At 45.3% G+C, this 23,666-nt stretch overlaps 1 protein-coding gene across 1 annotated transcript in view; it reads right to left on the bottom strand.

The window, feature by feature from the left end:
- Positions 1-22,392, bottom strand: part of LOC132888142 (AT-rich interactive domain-containing protein 3B-like) — a 170,078-nt gene extending 147,686 nt beyond the window's left edge. The window contains exons 1-2 of the mRNA XM_060924166.1: positions 22,188-22,392; positions 19,589-20,191 (exon numbers count right to left, since the gene is read on the bottom strand). Coding sequence (XP_060780149.1) covers positions 19,589-20,191; positions 22,188-22,223 — 639 coding nt within the window. The 5' untranslated portion in view covers positions 22,224-22,392. The remainder of the gene's footprint in view (positions 1-19,588; positions 20,192-22,187) is intronic.
- Between the last annotated feature and the right edge of the window lie 1,274 nt (positions 22,393-23,666).

Raw genomic sequence — 23,666 nt, forward strand, 5'->3', positions numbered from 1 at the left:
CCCCTCTCCCGGTCTCCCCCCGTCTCTCCATCCCCCCTCTCCCCCCCATCCCAGCTGACTATGGGCGAAAGGCGGAGTACACCCTGGACAAGTCGCCAGGTCATCACAGGGCTGACACATAGACACAGACAACCATTCACACTCACATTCACACCTACGGTCAATTTAGAGTCACCAGTTAACCTAACCTGCATGTCTTTGGACTGTGGGGGAAACCGGAGCACCCGGAGGAAACCCACACGGACACGGGGAGAACATGCAAACTCCACACAGAAAGGCCCTCGCCGGCCCCGGGGCTCGAACCCGGACCTTCTTGCTGTGAGGCGACAGCACTATAATTAATTAATTAATACATGCAGACAGACAGAGACAGACAGACAGACACACAGACACACCTTTCGGGAGTTCAATGTGTCTCTTTCAAAATTCTCTCAAAATTTTCCATATTTAACGAAACAAATCTGGTGACCATGTTTGTTTACAAACTGTCACTCGCTCACTAATGCGGAAGTTTTACATCTCTGATGTGTGACATGTCTTGACAACCATCCATACAATATCGTAAACCATATTCAACGCTCATTCTCCATTGGGTAGAGTGATGTAATACACATAGGATAAGCGATATGCTAACAATATCGCATGCTATTGAACCAAATGAATGAAACCTGCTAGAAGGGAATAGAACCCAATGTTTTTATTCCATCAAAAAAGCGTCCTGTATGGATAATAATTCCTGATATTTCACTCCGATGACGTCACTCCCAGCGTTTTCTCGCTGACTTTTTTTGTGTGGAGGTGGAGTCCATATAATATACAGAACATTACATGAGTTTATCTTCTTGTGTTGAAAAATATTTCACTTATATTCACCACCTGAAGATAAACTTCACATCTTCACACAACCGTGTAAATATTCTCCAGATATAATTTTTCAGACACCGAACAAAATCTCACTTCACACTGCAGGCACGGGATTATGAAGATGCTACAAATCTGATTTCATCGCTCTGTGCTATGCAGTTACTGCTATGCAGTACTATGCAGACGTGGATGAAAATTAGGTGCAAGTCAGTAGACGGAGAAGAGGAGAGAGAGGAGAAAAAAAAAAAAAAAAAGGCAAACCCAGCCTCTCTCTGTCTCTATTTATTTGCTTAAAATCTGTACCGGAACTATGACGCGATGCATGTCGGTACCTTCTCCTTTCACACACCAGTCACGCACAACACACACACAGTTCATCTCCATCAGCACCACGTGCCCGTAAAAGCTGCACAAACATCAAACGTCGCCGGCCATGCTAAATCTCTCGCTCGTGTTAATAAGGCACCTGAACGCTCTCAACATGACGCTGAATGAAAACATGGACAGGTGCAGAAACTCTCAACGTTCATCCCAACTGTAACAACATCTACACCTTCCTTCCTTCCTTCCTCCGCATGATCGGTTCAGGATTCATGTTAAAGGACATGGATTTTTTTCTGGACATAATTATGTATAAAGGACATAAGAAATGCCATCTAAATCACTGCAGGGCGTCAAAAATGTGAAAATCATCACATTATTCAAGTTTTTCTATACATCAGCGTAAAACAATGATTCGTTAATGAGCTAGGTGGTCACGTGACCCGTGACGTCACAAAAACTTTCCAAGGAGCCAGCGCTTGGGAATCTAATGTAAACAGGTTACCGAAATGGACACCATCGACAGTGACATTCCCGATGTTTCACAGAGATGTGAAGTTAGACCCTATCAATTCGAACCGATAGCTGGAAATTCACATGAACATGGATCTTGTCTTTACTCTGACGGGTCAGATGATTCTGAGAGTGAGAGTTCATTCAATCCCCATGAAACTGAAAGCGGTCGGCTCGATAACACTTCCTGGTAAGTTAAAAACAATTCTGCTCAAAGGCTAATGATCTGTTGAAAGAAGTATTATTTTTGTATCATACATTGAAAGTTCATCATAGATCTAGCTAAAGTCCGTTGCAAGCTAGGTTTTTTTTTTGCTGATATTTTTCGAGATTGATTGAGATACAATGCTTCCAGAGTCCGAGATGAAAACATTCAAAATGGCGAAACGAGTCAGAATTATGATAATCAATAATTGATACACCCAGAATTATAATACTAATCCTTACCTCGGCTTTCAGACGCTTAGCGCAGAGGTCTTCAACGGGGGGGTCGCGAAATCGCACCGGATCACTCATAACAACAAAAATATTCCTGCCCTGTCCCCTGGCCTCCGTGCAGGGATGCAAACAGCGCGCCTTTCTGCGGATGCCGCCTTTTTCACGGCTGAATCGCGCAGATCTGATTTTTAAAAAAAATAGCGATGTTGGTTCATGGAGCATGAGGCATGAAGTGTAAAGGCCTCTGCATGCTCGTGCGACAAGGCTTTCGCAGATAGCTTTTCGCAGACAGTTGTAATTTATCGTTGAGCAGGGGAATAGGTGTGCGCGATGTTATTCACCGGCACAACGCAAGGGGGCGCGAAGTCGCTAGGAGTAGTTGGTGGGTGTGGTTAGTGGAGTGTTTATCCTCCGGTTACTTATAATGACTAGAACTTTTTTTTTTTTTTATAATGACTAGAACTGGAGTCGTATAGATGTCCGTACTTCCTCGATCAACCGCTCTTCGTGCTGCTCCATCTTCGCTCGTGTTTTTAAAAATGCCGGTCGTGAAAACAAACCAAACCGGGAAAGTAGGGAAGCGGAAGTGCGTGTACAGCGGATGCAGAGTGGACCAATCAGAGCCCTCTTGTCTGCGACGCTGTCTGCGAGGCTTCTGCGGTGGTCACAATTTTTGGGAGGGCGTCTTTTTTTCGCAGAGCGTCTGCGAAGGTGGGGGGGCTACGCAGACGCTGTCTGCGACGCTATCTGCGAGGACTGGGTTGTCAGCATAAATTGGCCTTAAGGATGAGAGAGAGGCGGTTTGGGTCGGGAAGCTGCGCGCATTTGTGCAGCCTGGCGCAGGTGTGCGCGGCTTCCCGATTTGAACTGTTTTTTTTCCCTCATCCTTATGCTTGGGCGGCACGGTGGTGTAGTGGTTAGCGCTGTCGCCTCACAGCAAGAAGGTCCGGGTTCGAGCCCCGTGGCCGGCGAGGGCCTTTCTGTGTGGAGTTTGCATGTTCTCCCCGTGTCCGCGTGGGTTTCCTCCGGGTGCTCCGGTTTCCCCCACAGTCCAAAGACATGCAGGTTAGGTTAACTGGTGACTCTAAATTGACCGTAGGTGTGAGTGTGAGTGTGAATGGTTGTCTGTGTCTATGTGTCAGCCCTGTGATGACCTGGTGACTTGTCCAGGGTGTACCCCGCCTTTCGCCCGTAGCCAGCTGGGATAGACTCCAGCTTGCCTGCGACCCTGTAGAAGGATAAAGCGGCTAATGAGATAAGATGAGATCCTTATGCTTCCTGTTTCATGAATTAATATCGCTCAGTACCTGAGTATTAATGTTGAAAGAATTCTCAGTGAAATGGTCCGAATACAGTTTGTGGGAAACAGTAGGTGCAAAGTTTTTTTCAACAGTTGTTCTGTAAAGTTGTTCTACCAAGCCTACTGCGCATGCGCGAAGCCTACTGCGCATGCGCAGGTGAGCCCACACCTTCCTCAGCTTCGGGTCCTTGGGGAATGCAAAAAAAACTTACTCCAGGGCATTTCCCATTGGAATTATTGCAACCATAAGCAGCACAATACACCATGATGTCCAATGTATGATGTCCAATGTACTTTAAAGACTATAAAAACAATTTTCTTGTCATCCACTTCTCCATTCATCTACCCACTTGTGCTGTGCCCGAAAGTTTTTGTGACGTATGATCACGTGACAGCGGCTCTTCCGGTTGCAAAAAATGCATATCGGAAGTCGAGCAGAAATGCCATATAATCATCACGAATATAACGATTTTGCTGAATTTAATAGATGATTTTGTATTTGTTGATGCAATTAATTCATATTTTTAATGGAAAGAAACCGATATAGCATGCATTTATGTTTCATGTCCCATATCTTTTAACGGTCTTTAATCAGGATTTTCAACACCACAGAACAAATTACAAAACCGTTCATTCTGGCGTCATTTGGTTTTGCTCCAGCGGCCCATCCATCCACACGTCCTCTCCAGCAACCGTCAAACAGGTCCCCGTGTAAGCCGTTTCCATAGCAACAATAAGTTAACTTTAATGTTCTTGGTAGTAGATCTTTTATAGATACAGTGCCTTGCAAAAGTATTCATCCCCCTTGGTGTTTGTCCTGTTTTGTCACAGGACAAGCTGGAATTAAAATGGATTTTTGGAGGGTTAGCACCATTTGATTTACACAACATGCCGACCACTTTAAAGGTGCACATTATTGTTTTATTGCGACAAACAATAATTAAGATGAAAAAACAGAAATCTGGAGTGTGCATAGGTATTCACCCCCCAAAGTCAATACTTTATAGAGCCACCTTTTGCTGCAATTACAGCTCTTGGGGTATGTCTCTATTAGCTTAGCACATCTAGCCACTGGGATTGTTGCCCATTCCTCAAAGCAAAACTGCTCTAACTCCTTCAAGTTAGATGGGTTGTGTTGGTGGACAGCAATCTTCAAGTTATGTCACAGATTCTCAATTGGATTGAGGTCTGGGCTTTGATTAGGCCGTTCCAAGACATTTAAATGTTCCCCTTTAAACCACTCCAGTGTAGCTTTAGCAGTAGGTCATTGCCCTGCTGGAACGTGAACCTTCATCCCAGTCTCAAACCTCTGGCTGACTCAAAGAATTGCCCTGTATTTAGTGCCATCCATCTTTCCTTCAGTCCTGACCAGCTTCCCTGTCCCTGAAGAAGAAAAACATCCCCACAGCATGATGCTGCCACCACCATGCTTCACTGTAGGAATGGTGTTCTCAGGGTGTTGGGTTTGTGCCACACATGGCGTTTCCCAAGATGGCCAAAAAGATCAATTTTAGTCTCATTTGACCAGAGAATCTTCTTCCATGTGTTTGGGGAGTCTGCCACATGCTGTTGGGCAAACTCCAAATGTGATTTTTTTTTTTTAAACCAATGACTTTTCTGGTCACGCTTTCCTAAAGCCCCGCCCACTCTGTGGAGTGTACAGCTTAAAGTAGTCCTACTCCCATCTCCGCTGTGGATCTTTGCAGCTCTTTCAGTGTTATCTTTGGTGTCTTTGTTGCATCTCTGATTAATATCCTCCTTGCCCGGTCTGTGAGTTTTGGTGGGCGTCCTTCTCTTGTCAGGTTTGTAGTGGTGCCATATTCTTTCCATTTTGCTATAATGGATTTAATGGTGCTCCGTGGGATATTCAAAGTTTGGGATATTTTTATAACCCAACCCTGATCTATACTTCTCCACAACTTTGTCTCTGACCTGTTTGGAGGCTCCTTGGTTTTCCTGTTGCTTGTTTAGTAGTGTTGCAGAGTCAGGGTTTCATACGAAAGGGGGTGAATACCTATGCACACTCCAGATTTCTGCTTTCTCATCTTAATTATTGTTTGTGTCACAATAAAATGTGCACCTTTAAAGTTGTAGGCATGTTGTGTAAATCAAATGGTGCCAACCCTCCAACAATCCATTTTAATTCCAGCTTGTAATGCGACAAAACAGGACGAACACCAAGGGGGATGAATACTTTTGCAAGGCACTGTACTTTAAACATCAACTTTTTTTTTTTTAACATTTTCAGATCCAGTCTCTGTGTGCTCGACATTGGGGATACATGGCAAGTTTGAATCCTGGCGATGCCACAGCTAGCCATAACGGAGTTAAAAAAAAAAAAAAAAAAAAAAAAAAAAAAAGAGATCAAAACTGAACATGTTCTGAGTGGGAGGAGCATACACACTCTATCTATCTATCTATCTATCTATCTATCTATCTATCTATCTATCTATCTATCTATCTATCTATCTATCTATCTATCTATCACTGGCCAAACACAGGCTTTTGTCAGGTTAAAGCTGAAAAATCTGAAAGGCAGTACAAGTTTAGGTCATAAAAAATAATTTACCCCCGACACCCAATTATTTTTGTTTAGTGGACCGAAAGCTACTGAATTCAAATCGCAGACTTCCAATTTTATTAGGCTTTTTAAAAACAGAACAATTAATGAATTTATCTCTCCACGTGGCCCTAAATTCTCCGCTATTTTTTCCTGCTTCACCATGACCCAATATAAGATACTACATGATGCATCACGTGGTGGGCTTTCCCTGTTCGAAGGCTGTTGCGGGGTTCTTTCATAACCCCCCCCCCAAAAAAAAAAAAAAAAAAAAAAACCACACAGGCTCAGTCGGAAAATATGGTTGTGGTTTTTTTGTTTTTTCTTTATTGTCCTCACCTCACCAGGTGCAAGCAGTGCCAGTATTTACAACCCAAAATCCAAATAGCGTGAAGGAAACAAAAACAAAAATTAAACAGAAATGCACTATATACACAAATAGGGGGGGGAAAAAAAAAAAAAAAAGAGAGAGCTCTTCAACAACTCAACTCAACACAAGACTCTCTGTTACCTTCTCCGTAACTCACCACACTCTCTTAAGTGGTGTTTACATTAGACCGTATCAGCAGATCATCAGATTAACGTTTTTAAAACGATTCGCGTGCACACAGCAACGCCAATACACGGATATGCTAATCACATGACTAATTAGACGGCACGTCACATGATCCCAGTGCATATCGGGCATGCACAAGTCACTCACCACTCGCAAGTGGAAGGATGGCAAGCGAACACCTTCTCCAGCAGATAAACACACCTGGCTGTGATGTTCATGTTCTCACTGAGTTTAAGCGCCTGAAGGAGGTTGAAATGTGTAAATAAACCTCAGTGCAGCTCAGCGCTTCCTCCTGCGCTCCAAATCACTCCGCCCTGAACAGCGAGTGCCCTCTGGAGGGTGCGCACTCCGGCCCTGCGCAGCTCACAGAGCGCGCGAGTGAAGCGCACGAGCAGTGATTCGGGACTGAGCCGCTGTGTGTGTGATCCCAACGCCAGCGAATCAGGAAGGTGGATGTCACAGTGACGTTGTCCAATGACGACGTCAGCTAGAGCTCGGCACAGCGTATCCGCGTATCCTCAATGTTTACACAGCACCGGATCAGACACGAACTGGGTTGAATACGTGGGCCCTGGCGGATTCAAGTTGTTCCGCCTGTGGAGTCGGTTCCCGGCGTTTTAATGTGCACGGACAGTGCATCCGCGACGAAAACGAGACGGATACGGTCTAATGTAAACACCACCTTAGTAGGGCCCAGGCAGCCCCTTTTTATACCCATAGCCCCTCCCACTAGGCCTCAAAAAAAACCAAACAACTTCCCTTCATTGTAGTGTTCGTTTTTTTTTTTCCCCATAAATAATCATCCCAAACATCCCACAAGAATATACACATACTATGACCATGGCCAGATTGACATTACTATTAAAACACATTATTTTGCATCACCTGACCCGTCTTCCCCCGCGTCATCCCTCTATACAAGTGACGCCTATTCTCCCGCCCGGTTTTTCCGCCGGAAGTGGATGGGTAGGTTATGGCGGTGCGTTTCTATAGACTGGGTAAGTTTATCTGTTTGTGTGTACGCGTGTATGCGTCTTTACATTTGTGCTATCAAGTGTGCACCCTTGCTCGCGCTATTGTTCGGGGAGGAGAAGAGAGATGCGTAGTACGTGTGTGTGTGTGTGTGTGTGTGTGTGTGTGTGTGTGTGTGTGTGTGTGTTGCGCCGGCCGCAGTCAGTGACGGAGCTGCTTCGTCACAAAGGCATTGTAGGATACAAATTTGAAACGGGAGAGAAAAATGGAGGACGCGAGTGTGTAAATGAAATGTGAAAGACCGACTACAGTAACGGAACGCGAGAAAAAAAGACGTTGTGGTATATACGAAGGAAAGGAAACGCAAAACAGGACCAAACTAATAAATGTCGGCGCTCAGCGAGCACCTCGGTGTGATCAGCTGTTCGTTTAGGGACAGAATGATGGAACAGTCAGTGCAAAGGTAAACCTGCGCATGCGCGCGCACACACGGACTTCCTCCGTCTGCTTGACTGCACAAAGCGAGTGAGTGATTTCATGCATGTTATTTGCTTTAATCCCCTCAATCCTCTTAAACAACTTCCCAGCCACAGAATGACCTCATATTTTGTGAGATATTACAGAAATAAACAAATATCACAATGACCACATTTCAGAAGGAACTAAATTTCACCGATTTTATTAAATCGAAAGGCCGTCTAGCTTTAAGTATGTAGAAGACGGCGGATAGCGCTCTCCTCAGGTTGTGTTCCGCTGCCCTGTGATGCAGCATGAGCAGCAGTTTGAAAAGTTAGTCAGGGAATAAAAATTGGCATCCTGAAAGAAAGACAAACATCTGTTGAGAATCCGTTGAGGAGCTGAGAGTTTGTCGAGAGACCGGTTTAAACAAGCCGAATGAAGCAACACGGTTTTTATTATTATTACTACGAGACGCTTTCTTCATCAGATTAGCAAACAATACACCTGATCCGAGACGTGAACCTGGTGTGTGTGACGCTTAAACAGGAAAACCACAGCCTCAGTCACAGCACCTCAACCATTTCCTGCGTTTTCACAATGCACATCGTTTCATTCGCTGCCCCGTCCGTCACAGATGTGGGATAAACGAGGCCATGCCTCCTCTCTTCATCTCTCCGACATGAGCCTTATCGCTCAGCTCGCTACATTACTCCCGAAAAGCTTTGAGTATGAAACATCCATTCGCACCATCTATCAACAAACAGGTGCAGGAGGAGGAAGAGGAGTCAATGATGATGATGATGAAATGTCGTTTCTATAGTAACAACATACACAGGGACTCCTAACTAATAAAACTAAATGATCGTTTTTGATGCAGCGAGGTTTCCTGTACGGATATCTGTCTGTTTAGTGAATGTTAAAGGAAGGAGTCTCCAGTGTTGGCACAGTAAACAGAATCATCAGGTTTCTCAGCAACATGACAAGCGGCACTGACTTTAGATCTGCTACAATGCAAGTGACAACACAAACTAAACTGTTTCGCAGACAAGCTACTAACATTCAAGGTAACCGTAAATGGATTTTAAAAAAAAAAGAAGGTATGACATGATGGGGTTTAATAAATTGCTGTGGTGCAAGAGAAATAAAACTTCAGGACGAAGTGTTTTAGGAAGATGGTCAGCTTTGATTGTTGATTAGGCTATTTTGCTGCAGGAGCAGAGACGATATCCAGGGAAAATCATTCATCATACTACTACAACGAACAACAACCAGAACAACCAACAACTACTAACCCTACACCACCACCTACTAACCCTACACCACCACCTACTACAACAACTACTAACCCTACACCACCACCTACTACAACAACTACTAACCCTACACCACCACCTACTACAACAACTACTAACCCTACACCACCACCTACTACAACAACTACTAACCCTACACCACCACCTACTAACCCTACACCACCACCTACTACAACAACTACTGACCCTACACCACCACCTACTAACCCTACAACACCACCTACTACAACAACTACTAACCCTACAACACCACCTACTACAACTACTAACCCTACAACACCACCTACTACAACAACTACCCCTACAACAACTACTAACCCTACAACAACAACAACTACTAACCCTACAACACCACCTACTACAACAACAACTAACCCTACAACAACAACTACCCCTACAACAACTACTAACCCTACAACAACAACTACCCCTACAACAACTACTAACCCTACAACAACAACAACCCCTACAACAACTACTAACCCTACACCACCACCTACTACAACAACTACTAACCCTACACCACCACCTACTACAACAACTACTAACCCTACACCACCACCTACTACAACAACTACTAACCCTACACCACCACCTACTACAACAACTACTAACCCTACACCACCACCTACTACAACAACTACTAACCCTACACCACCACCTACTACAACAACTACTAACCCTACACCACCACCTACTACAACAACTACTAACCCTACACCACCACCTACTACAACAACTACTAACCCTACACCACCACCTACTACAACAACTACTAACCCTACACCACCACCTACTACAACAACTACTAACCCTACACCACCACCTACTACAACAACTACTAACCCTACACCACCACCTACTACAACAACTACTAACCCTACACCACCACCTACTACAACAACTACTAACCCTACACCACCACCTACTACAACAACTACTAACCCTACACCACCACCTACTACAACAACTACTAACCCTACACCACCACCTACTACAACAACTACTAACCCTACACCACCACCTACTACAACAACTACTAACCCTACACCACCACCTACTACAACAACTACTAACCCTACACCACCACCTACTACAACAACTACTAACCCTACACCACCACCTACTACAACAACTACTAACCCTACACCACCACCTACTACAACAACTACTAACCCTACACCACCACCTACTACAACAACTACTAACCCTACACCACCACCTACTACAACAACTACTAACCCTACACCACCACCTACTACAACAACTACTAACCCTACACCACCACCTACTACAACAACTACTAACCCTACACCACCACCTACTACAACAACTACTAACCCTACACCACCACCTACTACAACAACTACTAACCCTACACCACCACCTACTACAACAACTACTAACCCTACACCACCACCTACTACAACAACTACTAACCCTACACCACCACCTACTACAACAACTACTAACCCTACACCACCACCTACTACAACAACTACTAACCCTACACCACCACCTACTACAACAACTACTAACCCTACACCACCACCTACTACAACAACTACTAACCCTACACCACCACCTACTACAACAACAACTACTAACCCTACACCACCACCTACTACTAATCCTACAACACCACCTACTACAACAACTACTACTACTAATCCTACAACACCACCTACTACAACAACTACTACTACTAATCCTACAACACCCACTACTAATCCTACAACACCACCTACTACAACAACAACTACTACTACGAACAACTAATCCTACAACACCTACTACTACGAATCCTACAACACCACCTACTACTAATCCTACAACACCACCTACTACAACAACTACTACTACTAATCCTACAACACCACCTACTACAACAACAACTACTACTACGAACAACTAATCCTACAACACCTACTACTACGAATCCTACAACACCACCTACTACTAATCCTACAACACCACCTACTACAACAACTACTACTACTAATCCTACAACACCACCTACTACTAATCCTACAACACCACCTACTACAACAACTACTACTACTAATCCTACAACAACACCTACTACAACAACTACTACTACTAATCCTACAACACCTACTACTAATCCTACAACTACTACTACTAATCCTACAACAACACCTACTACAACTACTACTAATCCTACAACACCTACTACTAATCCTACAACTACTACTACTAATCCTACAACAACACCTACTACAACAACTACTACTACTAATCCTACAACAACACCTACTACAACTACTACTAATCCTACAACACCTACTACTAATCCTACAACTACTACTACTAATCCTACAACAACACCTACTACAACAACTACTACTACTAATCCTACAACACCTACTACTAATCCTACAACACCCACTACTAATCCTACAACACCCACTACTACAACAACTAACCTGCATGTCTTTGGACTGTGGGGGAAACCGGAGCACCCGGAGGAAACCCACGCGGACACGGGGAGAACATGCAAACTCCACACAGAAAGGCCCTCGCCGGCCCCGGGGCTCGAACCCGGACCTTCTTGCTGTGAGGCGACAGCGCTAACCACTACACCACCGTGCCGCCTATGGGATTTTTATTTTATTTTTATGGTGCGTGTTTTACATGAGGGATGTTGATGCACCATCCTGATGTGTGCGAGTTAAAAGGATATGATGAGAAAGCGTGTGTGTGCGCGTGCGCCATGTTTGTGCCATTTTCCCCTGCCTCGTACAGTGGAGTGTGGGGGGAGGAGAAGTGTGTGTGTGTGTGTGTGTGTGTGTGTGTGTGTGTGAGAGAGAGAGAGAGCGTCCGTACACGGGTGGGTGGGCAGGCAGGCAGGCGGGTGCAGTGGGACCGACAGCTGACCCCCATTCCCCCGTGTGTCTCTGGGGTCCTGGGGCCCTCCCTGTGGAGATAGCAACAGTGCTAGCTCCCGTCCCCTCTCTGTCTGTCTCTCTCTCTCTGTCTGTCTCTCTGATCCTGAGGTGATTAATAGGATTTTAATCGGAGGACGTGAGCAGTGTTTACTCAACGCCGTGTGAGTGTGTGTTGAGAGCCGAATTTCCTTTTATTCTCCTTTTTACAACACTTATGCCGGCCTCACTGGATGTGAGAAGTTCTGTGATCTGAACACTTCCTTTTTTTTTTTTTTTTAAAAGGATGCCATGATTTTTATTTTCGTTTATTGCCTCCATTAAACACAGGCTGGTTGTGCATAAGTTAAAGCCCCTGCGCACACAATCAGATGATCGATTTTGGTTTCTTAACATGTTCATGTTCTTAATAAAACATTACTCCAATTATAATCTATTATTATATGGCATGAGCTACTTCTGGTAAAATCGTGCACTCTGATTGGTTCTTTGGAGGTCACTATTTTCCCGTAATGCCCGTGGGTGATGACGGACTGACGCCGAGTTTCAATGTTGCAAAAAAACAAACAAAAGATGAATTGAAAATCAAAAAATGTCCAAAAGACAAACAAGTCACAGAGTTATTCAAGAAATGAGCAGCAGAGAGCATTCGGAAAGTGCTAACCGCTAAGAGAAATTCAGTTTTGAAGCTGCGAGCTGTTTATTTTGCATGCGGGACTCGACTATGTTAAAAATATGATGTGAAAAAAGCCAGATAATTAACTCTTTATTAACCTCGCTTGTGAAAATACCAGACCGAGGTCTTGACAGTACGGACCGAGCCTGTGGCCTATGGTCCGTATTTTCCTGTAAAGCCCTCAAACTTAGTTGATAAGTAGTTAATAACTTTTTTTTTTCGCGGTCCAAATCCTGCGCTCTGATTGGCTGGCGACCCCAGTTACAGACCCCAGTTACGGACCTCTGGCGACTCGCTCGTTCACAACAAACAACATCGTAGCATTTTTTTGTCAACATTTATTTTCGCATTTCTCAGTATAATAGCATTAATTTTACAGCATGGATAGCGATAACGACAGTGTTCACAGCGAAAGCGAGTTTTACTACCCTGAGGAAGAAGAAATAAAAGAAAACATTTCAGGAAAAAGCTAAAAACTTGTAACTTGCTAACGCCGAGCAAAAACATGGCTGAATCCTGAATGACTCAATTTTATATTATTTCAGGGACTTCTACAGTGGACATTCCATATTAACCCAAAAAAAAAAAAAAAAAAAAAAAAAAATACAAATACTTTTAAATACTTAAATTATTTCTCATTTGCATTTAACTTGCATTATGTAAATTACAAATCATTATTATTGATTTTTTGTAGTTTTCATATTCATTTTAATAACTTTCAAAACCTTTTTTTTATTTTAAAATTATTCTATAGTGGACAATCCACATTAACAAACTTAAAAATAACTAAATAAAGCCAACCCCCCCCCACACACAACACTTCTCTGTAAGAAGATGTTTATCCATCAGGTTTGGAAGGAGTCTCCAGTGTCAGTGATGTGTAAATCAGTAAGCTTTCCGTGAGAGGTCTGCGCGGGTCGGATTTTTCAGTCCCGCCCGCAAAGAATTATGATTTTCAGTCCCGCTCCCGCCTGCCATATTTTGTCCCGCTCCCGCCCGCAAATCCCGCATGATGCAGACGTTCGCGTTATTTCTCAGGAAAGTTCTTGTCTTGACACAGCATGATGGTGCCCCGCCCCCTACTTTGAGTGGATTTGAGCATAAATATCTACAGCTCACATTTGTTATTATTTACCTTGTTTCTGAATTCAGCATGTAGTGTCTCTAATAATAATAATAATAATAATTAGTGCTGTTAAGCGATTAAAATATTTAATCGCGAATCGCACATTTTTATCACATGAGAAACCATTGTAATTCTCTGATCAGCAAAAAAAGTGAATGGGCTTACTTTGTACCAATGGTGTTTTTTTTTTTTTATTGCAAAGCAGAGCTATTAAGAGAAGTGAATTGATTTACTGCTCGAGTTAGTCTACAACTCTAATCAGAGAGACAGGTTACACAGTGACAGTAGGCTTGACTCAATGCTATCCCAGAAATCCTTCCTGTAATATGCAAATTTGGCCGCCTCTGATTGGACAACCAAATTTGCATATTACAGGAAGGATTTCTGGGATAGCATTGAGTCAAGCCTACCGTCACTGTGTAACCTGTCTCTCTGATTAGAGTTGTAGACATAAATTAATAATTTATAAATTTTATTTCAAACATGTTTTTAGTTAGTGGGACTGCAGCTTGTCACCGCTCCCGCCCGCGCCGCATATGTGCACTTCCGGTCCCGCCCGCAATGAGCTTTCGAAATTTGTCCCGCGCCGCACTGCTTTGCGGCGGGTCCCGCGGGACTCCCGCAGGAGTGAAGGGCTCTACTTTCTGTCACAGGAACATCAAGAGAGTTTAAAAAAAAAAAAAGAGAGAGAGAGAGAGAGAGAGAGAGGGAGCGCCTCACACGAGTGACCTGTTTCGTGGACGTTTGATAACATTATGCAACTATAAACAGATATAAAGTCCATGTTCTTTAGCCACTTACTATGGTGTAAAAGGAATAAGACCTCAGGACGTGCTGTTGTATGAAAATCAGGAACGTGACCACCACCACCACCGTTGATTAGTTTCCTATAACTGCACTGGTGTTTGTTGTGCTTTATTCCTCACTTAATGCCTGTTAAACCTCTTCCAGGCCAGCACAGCGAACAGCTTCCTCATAAAATCACATTACAGCAATGTGTGGAGATGGAAAACGTGGCTCTTGCATTTAAAAAAACAAACAAACAAAAACCTTATCATTTCTATAGCGACAGCTAATCCACAGACGGTATACGCATACACCTGATAAAATACACGTGTAATTGTAAATGGTGTTAATATAATGCGTTTTCTTTAATGCATCATCAAACCGCACAGTTACACCTTGAACACACACGTGCCAGATTTCACAGCGACGCCTTCACGCTGTTTTAACCGCACAGTGCCGTCTCGTTTCGCTTCCGCTTTGCCGGCTCAGCCTCGATCAGCTGGCAGCATGATGATGGCACGCTCGGAGGAAATGAAGCCTCAGGGGGAGTGTGTGATGGCACACATCCAGCACAGGAGTCATGTTCACCAAGCGGTCTCTCACACACTCGCATGTCTACTTTCAGTTTGAAAATGAATGCAATACTCTGTGCCAGGGAATTCCTGTAAAGGATGATGCTGTGTTTTAACAGCACGCCAACACACACACACACACACACACGCATCTCTTCTCGGAAAACTCAAACCTGGTCTCTACACACCTTGGAGTCTGGCCAAACCCTGCCGTGATTCAGCCAGAAGCATGGGAAACACACACTCAGCGCAAATGCAAAGTGAAAGCGTGACGCACGAGCTCTGGATTGATGCCAGCTCACACTTCCAGCGTTTTCTTTCTCCCTACAGCTGACAGCAGGAGCGGCTCGGCGTGACTCAGACCTCCACAGGCTCTGTGGGATTAGTACGCACGGCGCTTGGCCCGACTCCAGCTCTTTCAAAGCTGTCGACACTCGTATCGTATTATGCTGCGTTTCACGCGTTCAAGAGAGAAAAGAAAAAAGTTTCTTCAAGCTGCTTTCACACACAGTATACAGCGTTTAATCTGTGACTCGAACCCTGGTGCGTTCTCCATTTCGACTCAAACAACCGACCCTTGAACATCTGAGCGAAGAGAAGACGTCTCGGTCCACTTCCAAGTGACAACTTGGTTACAATGAGAAAGCGTCAAAGAAGCGACTCGATTACAGGAAGTGAATCAAAAACGAGCTGAAAAGATTTTCTGGAAATAAATGAGATCAGAGATATCGCAGTGAAGAGATGCCACGAGTTCTGGAGGACGATAAGAAAAATAAACATTAGATGCGACTCAAAAATGTGTGAAACTCGTTATTTACTGTGATTTTTCCCCCCTTTTTCTGTATTTCTGACCAATGAATGAATGACTTTCTTAAGTACCTCTATACACCTCTGTTGCCCCTTTTCCACCAAAGCAGTTCCAGGGCTGGTTCGGGGCCAGTGCTTAGTTTGGAACCGGGTTTTCTGTTTCCACTGACAAAGAACTGGCTCTGGGGCCAGAAAAACCAGTTCCAGGCTAGCACCAACTCTCTGCTGGGCCAGAGGAAAGAACCGCTTAAGTCAGCGGGGGGGGCGGAGTTGTTAAGACCAACAACAATAACAAGACCGCGAAAGATCGCCATTTTTAAGCGACGAGAAGCAGCAGCTGTACAAACGCGAAGTCATCCATTATTATTATTATTATTGTTGTTGCTGCTGCTTCTTCCGCATTGTTTTTGCTTCGATATTCGCGCCAAGGTTTATGCAAACGTAGCGACGTAACTGACGTATACAGCGACGTAATGACGTATACAGCGACGTAATGACGTGGCTTCCCTTAGCACCGCGAGCTATGGAAAAGCAAACTGGTTCTCAGCTGGCTCGCAAGTTGAACGAGTTGTGAACCAGCACTGGCCCCGAACCAGCCCTGGAACTGATTTGGTGGAAAAGGGGTATCAGACGATGCTTCTTTTTTGTTCTGGGATCAATTAAAGCAGATACGCAGCACCATGGCCTCACTTTTTGTTTATAAATGCCTTGAGACCTCAAGAATGGCACAGGAATAGTTTTAAGCGTTAACAATAAATCTAATATAGCCATGTTTACGATTAAAGTGATTTATATAGGTAGCGGTCTAAGTGAATGACCTCGATGCCCGTAATGTCGCAGCAGGAAGTCTATCGGTCTCATCACCATTTCCGCTATACTAAAACACAGAGCTGACTGCAACTCCGATCCTCCATTCTGAGCTAATTTATCGCCATGCCATGTAGATGTGTTGCTGGCCGGTGCAGCAACACGACAGAAGGTGGATTTACGTTGCATTCATGGCCCAAGAATGTTCAAACTGCAAAGATTTGGATGCGTTTTGCGAGAAGTTCACGGGCCCATTGGGCACCTATGAAGTGGTCTGTCCTCTGCTCTGCACATTTTACTGAAGACTCGTACGAGACCTCTAATCTGTTGAGGAGCGTTGGCTATAAGCCCGTATTGAAAGAGGGTGCAGGACCAACAATTAAAGGAAAAGAAAACTACAAGAAAAGGAAAGTAAGTTCAGTTGCCCTAGTTCTCCCAGAATGTGAGCTGAGGGTTGTTGCTAAAACCTGGGACGGGACGGGACATCATATCGCTTGGTCAGTGACCTCCCCGCGGTTGTTGCTAAAACTGGTGACGTCCCGTCCCAGGTTTTAGTAATTGCCTGAGCCGAGCAGTAATAGCGGAGTACACAGTATGGAGAAAACGGAGAATGAGTGGAGCAGCCGTCTGATTTCTTTGCTAGATGATATTGCTGCCGTCTCGCCCTTACGTGGAAGAAGCGAACGAACGGAGAACTGAACGAACCACTGAAAGTCAGGTTGTTTCAAAACAATCGGCCACAAGATCAGCCTTCAAGAAGCGAGAACACAGACGGGAAAGATGTGACTCTTATTTGGATACAAAACACGTTGTTTACCTGCATTTAGATTAATACATGTAACTTGTATTGTGTGTTTAAGTTACCGGTATGAGATGATTTAATTTGCTTCAGAATGTGATCGTCTCAGTTCATCTGATTATTTAATTAGCCTTTTACGGTTTATCAGTGAAAATGCATGCATGCACATGTGTGTTGCACAAGTTATAACACCCATCCTGTTTTAATGAGAGTCAACCCACAATCAATGAAGTCAAACCAGTCTTAGTTGAGCAAGTCGGTAACGGGATTTCTTACTTTCACCATAAATTTTTATTTATATGACTTTGGTCTATAGCTGTAAAAGGCCTCGGCCTTAAAACCGGTTACCGCTGTGACGTCACGCACTCTGGGCTGGCTGGCTCAGCGGGGCAGCTCGAAAGCCAACTTTGTGGTCAATTTTAACTCTCAAAAATATCTCATCTCATTATCTCTAGCCGGCTTTATCCTGTTCTACAGGGTCGCAGGCAAGCTGGAGCCTATCCCAGCTGACTACGGGCGAAAGGCGGGGCACACCCTGGACAAGTCGCCAGGTCATCACAGGGCTGACACATAGACACAGACAACCATTCACACTCACATTCACACCTACGCTCAATTTAGAGTCACCAGTTAACCTAACCTGCATGTCTTTGGACTGTGGGGGAAACCGGAGCACCCGGAGGAAACCCACGCGGACACGGGGAGAACATGCAAACTCCGCACAGAAAGGCCCTCGCCGGCCACGGGGCTCGAACCCAGGACCTTCTTGCTGTGAGGCGACAGTGCTAACCACTACACCACCGTGCCGCCCGTATTATATTATATTATCTCTAGCCGCTTTATCCTGTTCTACAGGGTCGCAGGCAAGCTGGAGCCTATCCCAGCTGACTACGGGCGAAAGGCGGGGTACACCCTGGACAAGTCGCCAGGTCATCACAGGGCTTGGACAATAAACTGGACTGGTCCAAAAACATGGACACTGTATACAAAAAGGGCCAGAGCTGTCTCCATTTTCTGAGACGGCTAAGGTCCTTCAACATCTGCCGAACGATGCTGCGGATGGTCTAGGAGTCTGTGGTGGCTAGCGCCATCCTGTACGCTATCGTCTGCTGGGACAGCGGCTTGAAGGTGAAGGACACTAACAGACTCAATAAGATCATCAGGAAGGCCGGCCATGTTGTAGGCGTTGAACTGGACTCTCTGACAGTGGTGTTGGAGAAGAGGACACTGTCCAAAATAAAAAATCTTAGACTGTCCTTCTCACCCTCTACATGAGGAGCTGATCAGCCACAGGAGCACGCTCAGTAAACGGCTGATTCTTCCACGCTGCACAACTGAGAGACACAGGAAATCATTCCTACCTGTTGCTGTCAAGCTGTACAATGCCACTGTATAACTGTGGTACACTGACTTACCATGCATCCTTAACTCAGGTGCAATGTGTGTATATAGGAATCATTGTATATAAAATCACTTCATTTTGCTTTTACTATTTTATCTTCTATTTTTAGACATATTTACTTCTTCTTTGATTCAGGAGCTTGGTTGCAATTCTCTCAAAAATATATTTTTTTTAAATTCCCATTTATCCAGCATACAAGAGTCAAGGATGGCGATACTATCCACTCAGAAATTTATTTAAAAATAAAAGGTTTTGCGCATCTCCTTTCATTACAAAACAGTGCGAACCAAACGAATCAATTTCAGATTTTGCCGATTCAGAATCACTTTCCTCAAGGACTCGCCACAAAAAGAAGGAATTTAGGACCCAGCGGATTTGACTCCAGTATTCCTGTCCCAAAGGTATTCTTACCTGTTTGAAGTGTTCGTCGTAGCCCCAGTCGGCCGGTCTGTTTGGAGACGTAGCTGTTTGCGGTCCAGCAGGTGAAAGATCATCCTCGGGCTCCTGTTTGACCCTGACGAGAGAGGAGTCGTCTCTCTGAATCCTGGTTCCTGCGGCGGTTCCAGCAGCGTAGCCTGTAAACTGTGTGGTCACGGTGCTCTGCTGCAGCGCAAGTGTCTGCTTGCGCAAATACTCCAGCCCACTCACCGGGCCTTCGTCCTCGTCCTCTTCGCTGCCTTCGTCAGCCATCGGTTCCTCTTCGTCACCATTATCGTCATCTTCGTCATCGCCCGAGTCCCTGTCCCGTCCGACTTCTTCCGGTCTCTCCAGGGCAACCCTGTGCACCTGGGCTTTCCCGCTGTTGCCCAGAGCGGAGGCTCGGGCAGCTGCTAGGATGGCGTGTTGGGCGGCCACTTGCTGAGCGTACATCAGATGAGCGTCACGGAGGCGCCGCTCCTTACGCTCCATCTCCAAACGTGCCTGCTGCTGCCGCTGCAAATGCTCCATCACAGCTTCGAGCTTCACCCCCGCGGCACCTCCCTGAGGGTAAACACTGCCTCCTAAACTGCTCTCCTGAGAGAAAGAAAAACAGGACAGAGAGAGAGAGAGAAAGGAAGGAAGTAACAGTCGTCAATGACCTGCCATAAACATGCATCTCAGAAGTGCTCAAGTTTCACATGAAATTAAATATCTTTCATCAAAATTCACCACAGTTGCAATCTGATATCTAAACCAAAACATATCTCAAATCAAAGCAGCTCCATCTTCGATCTATAACGCACTGCACAGCGCACCAAATCAATCAATCAATCAATCAATCAATCAATCAATCAATCAATCAATCAATCAATCAATCAATATCTCATCCTGGAGCTATTCTCTTGGAAATAATGCACGAGCCAGCACAAGGCTTTCGAGGTGCAATTGTGTGTCCGGATTTCGACGGACAGTGGGGTGTGGCGGGGCAGTAAATTATACGATTGTCTTTGATCTCCAAATAACATTGGGTGGATGCGAAGACCAGGGTGACACCGAGAGCAACAGGAAGTGCTAAAATGACCAAAAAAAAAAAAAACATCTCCAGGTGTAAAAACATCTGTGCAATGAGTCAATGATTTGAGTCCAGTGATGAAACCCAGGCCATGACATCATGAGGGCGGAATGAAAAGAAAAAAAAAAAGATTAAATTTTTGGAAAAACACACAATGGTGGCACGGTGGTGTAGTGGTTAGCGCTGTCGCCTCACAGCAAGAAGGTTCCGGGTTCGAACCCAGCAGCCGGCGAGGGCCTTTCTGTGTGGAGTTTGCATGTTCTCCCCGTGGGTTTCCTCCGGGTGCTCCGGTTTCCCCCACAGTCCAAAGACATGCAGGTTAGGTTAACTGGTGGCTCTAAATTGACCGTAGGTGTGAATGGGAGTGTGAATGGTTGTCTGTGTCTATGTGTCAGCCCTGTGATGACCCGGCGACTTGTCCAGGGTGTACCCCGCCTTTCGCCTGTAGTCAGCTGGGATAGGCTCCAGCTCGCCTGCGACCCTGTAGAACAGGATAAAGTGGATAGAGACGATGAGATGAGACACAACGGCGGCACGGTGGTGTAGTGGTTAGTGCTGTCGCCTCACAGCAAGAAGGTCCGGGTTCGAGCCCCGTGGCCGGCGAGGGTCTTTCTGTGCGGAGTTTGCATGTTCTCCCCGTGTCCGCGTGGGTTTCCTCCGGGTGCTCCGGTTTCCCCCACAGTCCAAAGACATGCAGGTTAGGTTAACTGGTGACTCTAAATTGACCGTAGGTGTGAATGTGAGTGTGAATGGTTGTCTGTGTCTATGTGTCAGCCCTGTGATGACCTGGCGACTTGTCCAGGGTGTACCCCGCCTTTCGCCCGTAGTCAGCTGGGATAGGCTCCAGCTCGCCTGCGACCCTGTAGAACAGGATAAAGCGGCTACAGATAATGAGATGAGATCATCACAGGCTGTAGAGAAGCCCTGCACAAATTACCACACCCACAAGCTGTCTGCAAAATTATACAGATACATAAACAGGTCTTTAAGATGATATATAATTATTTAAAATATCATCACACATATCATTTCTGGTGAAATAAATACAAAATAAACTTTCAAAAAAAAAAAGATTGAATACTAGAGCACTGGATTATTATACACAGAGCACTAGCTGCGCATGCGCACTGTGCTGTGCTGTCACGCTCTTTAGTACGCTAGTAGGCAGTATGGAGCGTCGTCATGGAGACGCGCGAGCACGCGCCTGGCTGCTGGTGACGTAACCTACCCTACCATGTTTACTCAGATACTGTTTAGTATGCTTGGATTACTCACATGGGAAATAACTCGAGTTTCATTCTCACTTAAAAGCCAAGACGAGTTTAGGTTTAGAACTTGTACCAACATGGTGATTAGAAGAAATAATAATAATAATAATAAATAATAATTAGATATATAAATATATATATACTGGCTCACGAAACCTCCACAGCTTATTTATGACCCACCTGGAGGCTTCACCTGTCCTTAGCCACACTTTAAACCCATGCACTCGGGTAAAATCACTCACTCACTCACCATTTGAGTCTTGGTGCTGTTGGAGTTGTCCACCATCCCTTTCCCTTCCACGCTCGCGCATGCAACTGATCAGCTGACCTGGATAAATAATTATTTACAAACAACTAAACACTAACTAACAAGTAAACAGGTAATGAATTCCACTCAGGAGCCCAAAACAAACCAGTTGAACACAGCAGAACCCAGTGATCTGATATAAACCTCCCCACGCCTGGAGCTCTCAGGATGCCTGCGACTGGTGCTTGGGTTAACGCCCCGCCCCTCTTTAAACCACGCCCGTTTTGCCCAAAGCACCGCCTATACACAGTAAATAACCACGCCCACTCCATAGCAAGCTGCCATTCATGAATTCAGCACTTACAGCTCTGTTTTTTTTTTTTTTTTTTAAATCATCAATTTTATTCCACACTCTGTGCTCAGCCTGATCACTCTGAGATATTTAATAAAATACTGTTTTGTTTTTTAATTCTGACACTGAGGTAAGGGATATTCAGGGGATCATAGAGTTTATAACAAATAAAAAAAATATATATATATATATATATATATATGTATATATTCGGGGCGGCACGGTGGTGTAGTGGTTAGCGCTGTTGCCTCACAGCAAGAAGGTCCTGGGCTCGAGCCCCGGGGCCGGCGAGGGCCCCTCTGTGCGGAGTTTGCATGTTGTCCGCATGGGTTTCCTCCGGGTGCTCCGGTTTCCCCCACAGTCCAAAGACATGCAGGTTAGGTTAACTGGTGACTCTAAATTGACCGTAGGTGTGAATGTGAGTGTGAATGGTTGTGTGTCTATGTGTCAGCCCTGTGATGACCTGGCGACTTGTCCAGGGTGTACCCCGCCTTTCGCCCGTAGTCAGCTGGGATAGGCTCCAGCTTGCCTGCGACCCTGTAGAACAGGATAAAGCGGCTAGAGATAATGAGATGAGATGAGATGAGATGTGGGCGGCACGGTGGTGTAGTGGTTAGCGCTGTCGCATCACAGCAAGAAGGTCCTGGGCTCGAGCCCCGGGGCCGGCGAGGGCCCTTCTGTGCGGAGTTTGCATGTTGTCCGCATGGGTTTCCTCCGGGTGCTCCGGTTTCCCCCACAGTCCAAAGACATGCAGGTTAGGTTAACTGGTGACTCTAAATTGAGCGTAGGTGTGAATGTGAGTGTGAATGGTTGTCTGTGTCTATGTGTCAGCCCTGTGATGACCTGGCGACTTGTCCAGGGTGTACCCCGCCTTTCGCCCGTAGTCAGCTGGGATAGGCTCCAGCTTGCCTGCGACCCTGTAGAACAGGATAAAGCGGCTAGAGATAATGAGATGAGATGAGATGAGATGTGGGCGGCACGGTGGTGTAGTGGTTAGCGCTGTCGCCTCACAGCAAGAAGGTCCTGGTTCGAGCCCCGGGGCCGGCGAGGGCCCCTCTGTGTGGAGTTTGCATGTTCTCCCCGTGTCCGCGTGGGTTTCCTCCGGGTGCTCCGGTTTCCCCCACAGTCCA

This window comes from Neoarius graeffei, chromosome 6 (assembly GCF_027579695.1).
Source record: "Neoarius graeffei isolate fNeoGra1 chromosome 6, fNeoGra1.pri, whole genome shotgun sequence".
Taxonomy (NCBI): domain Eukaryota; kingdom Metazoa; phylum Chordata; class Actinopteri; order Siluriformes; family Ariidae; genus Neoarius; species Neoarius graeffei.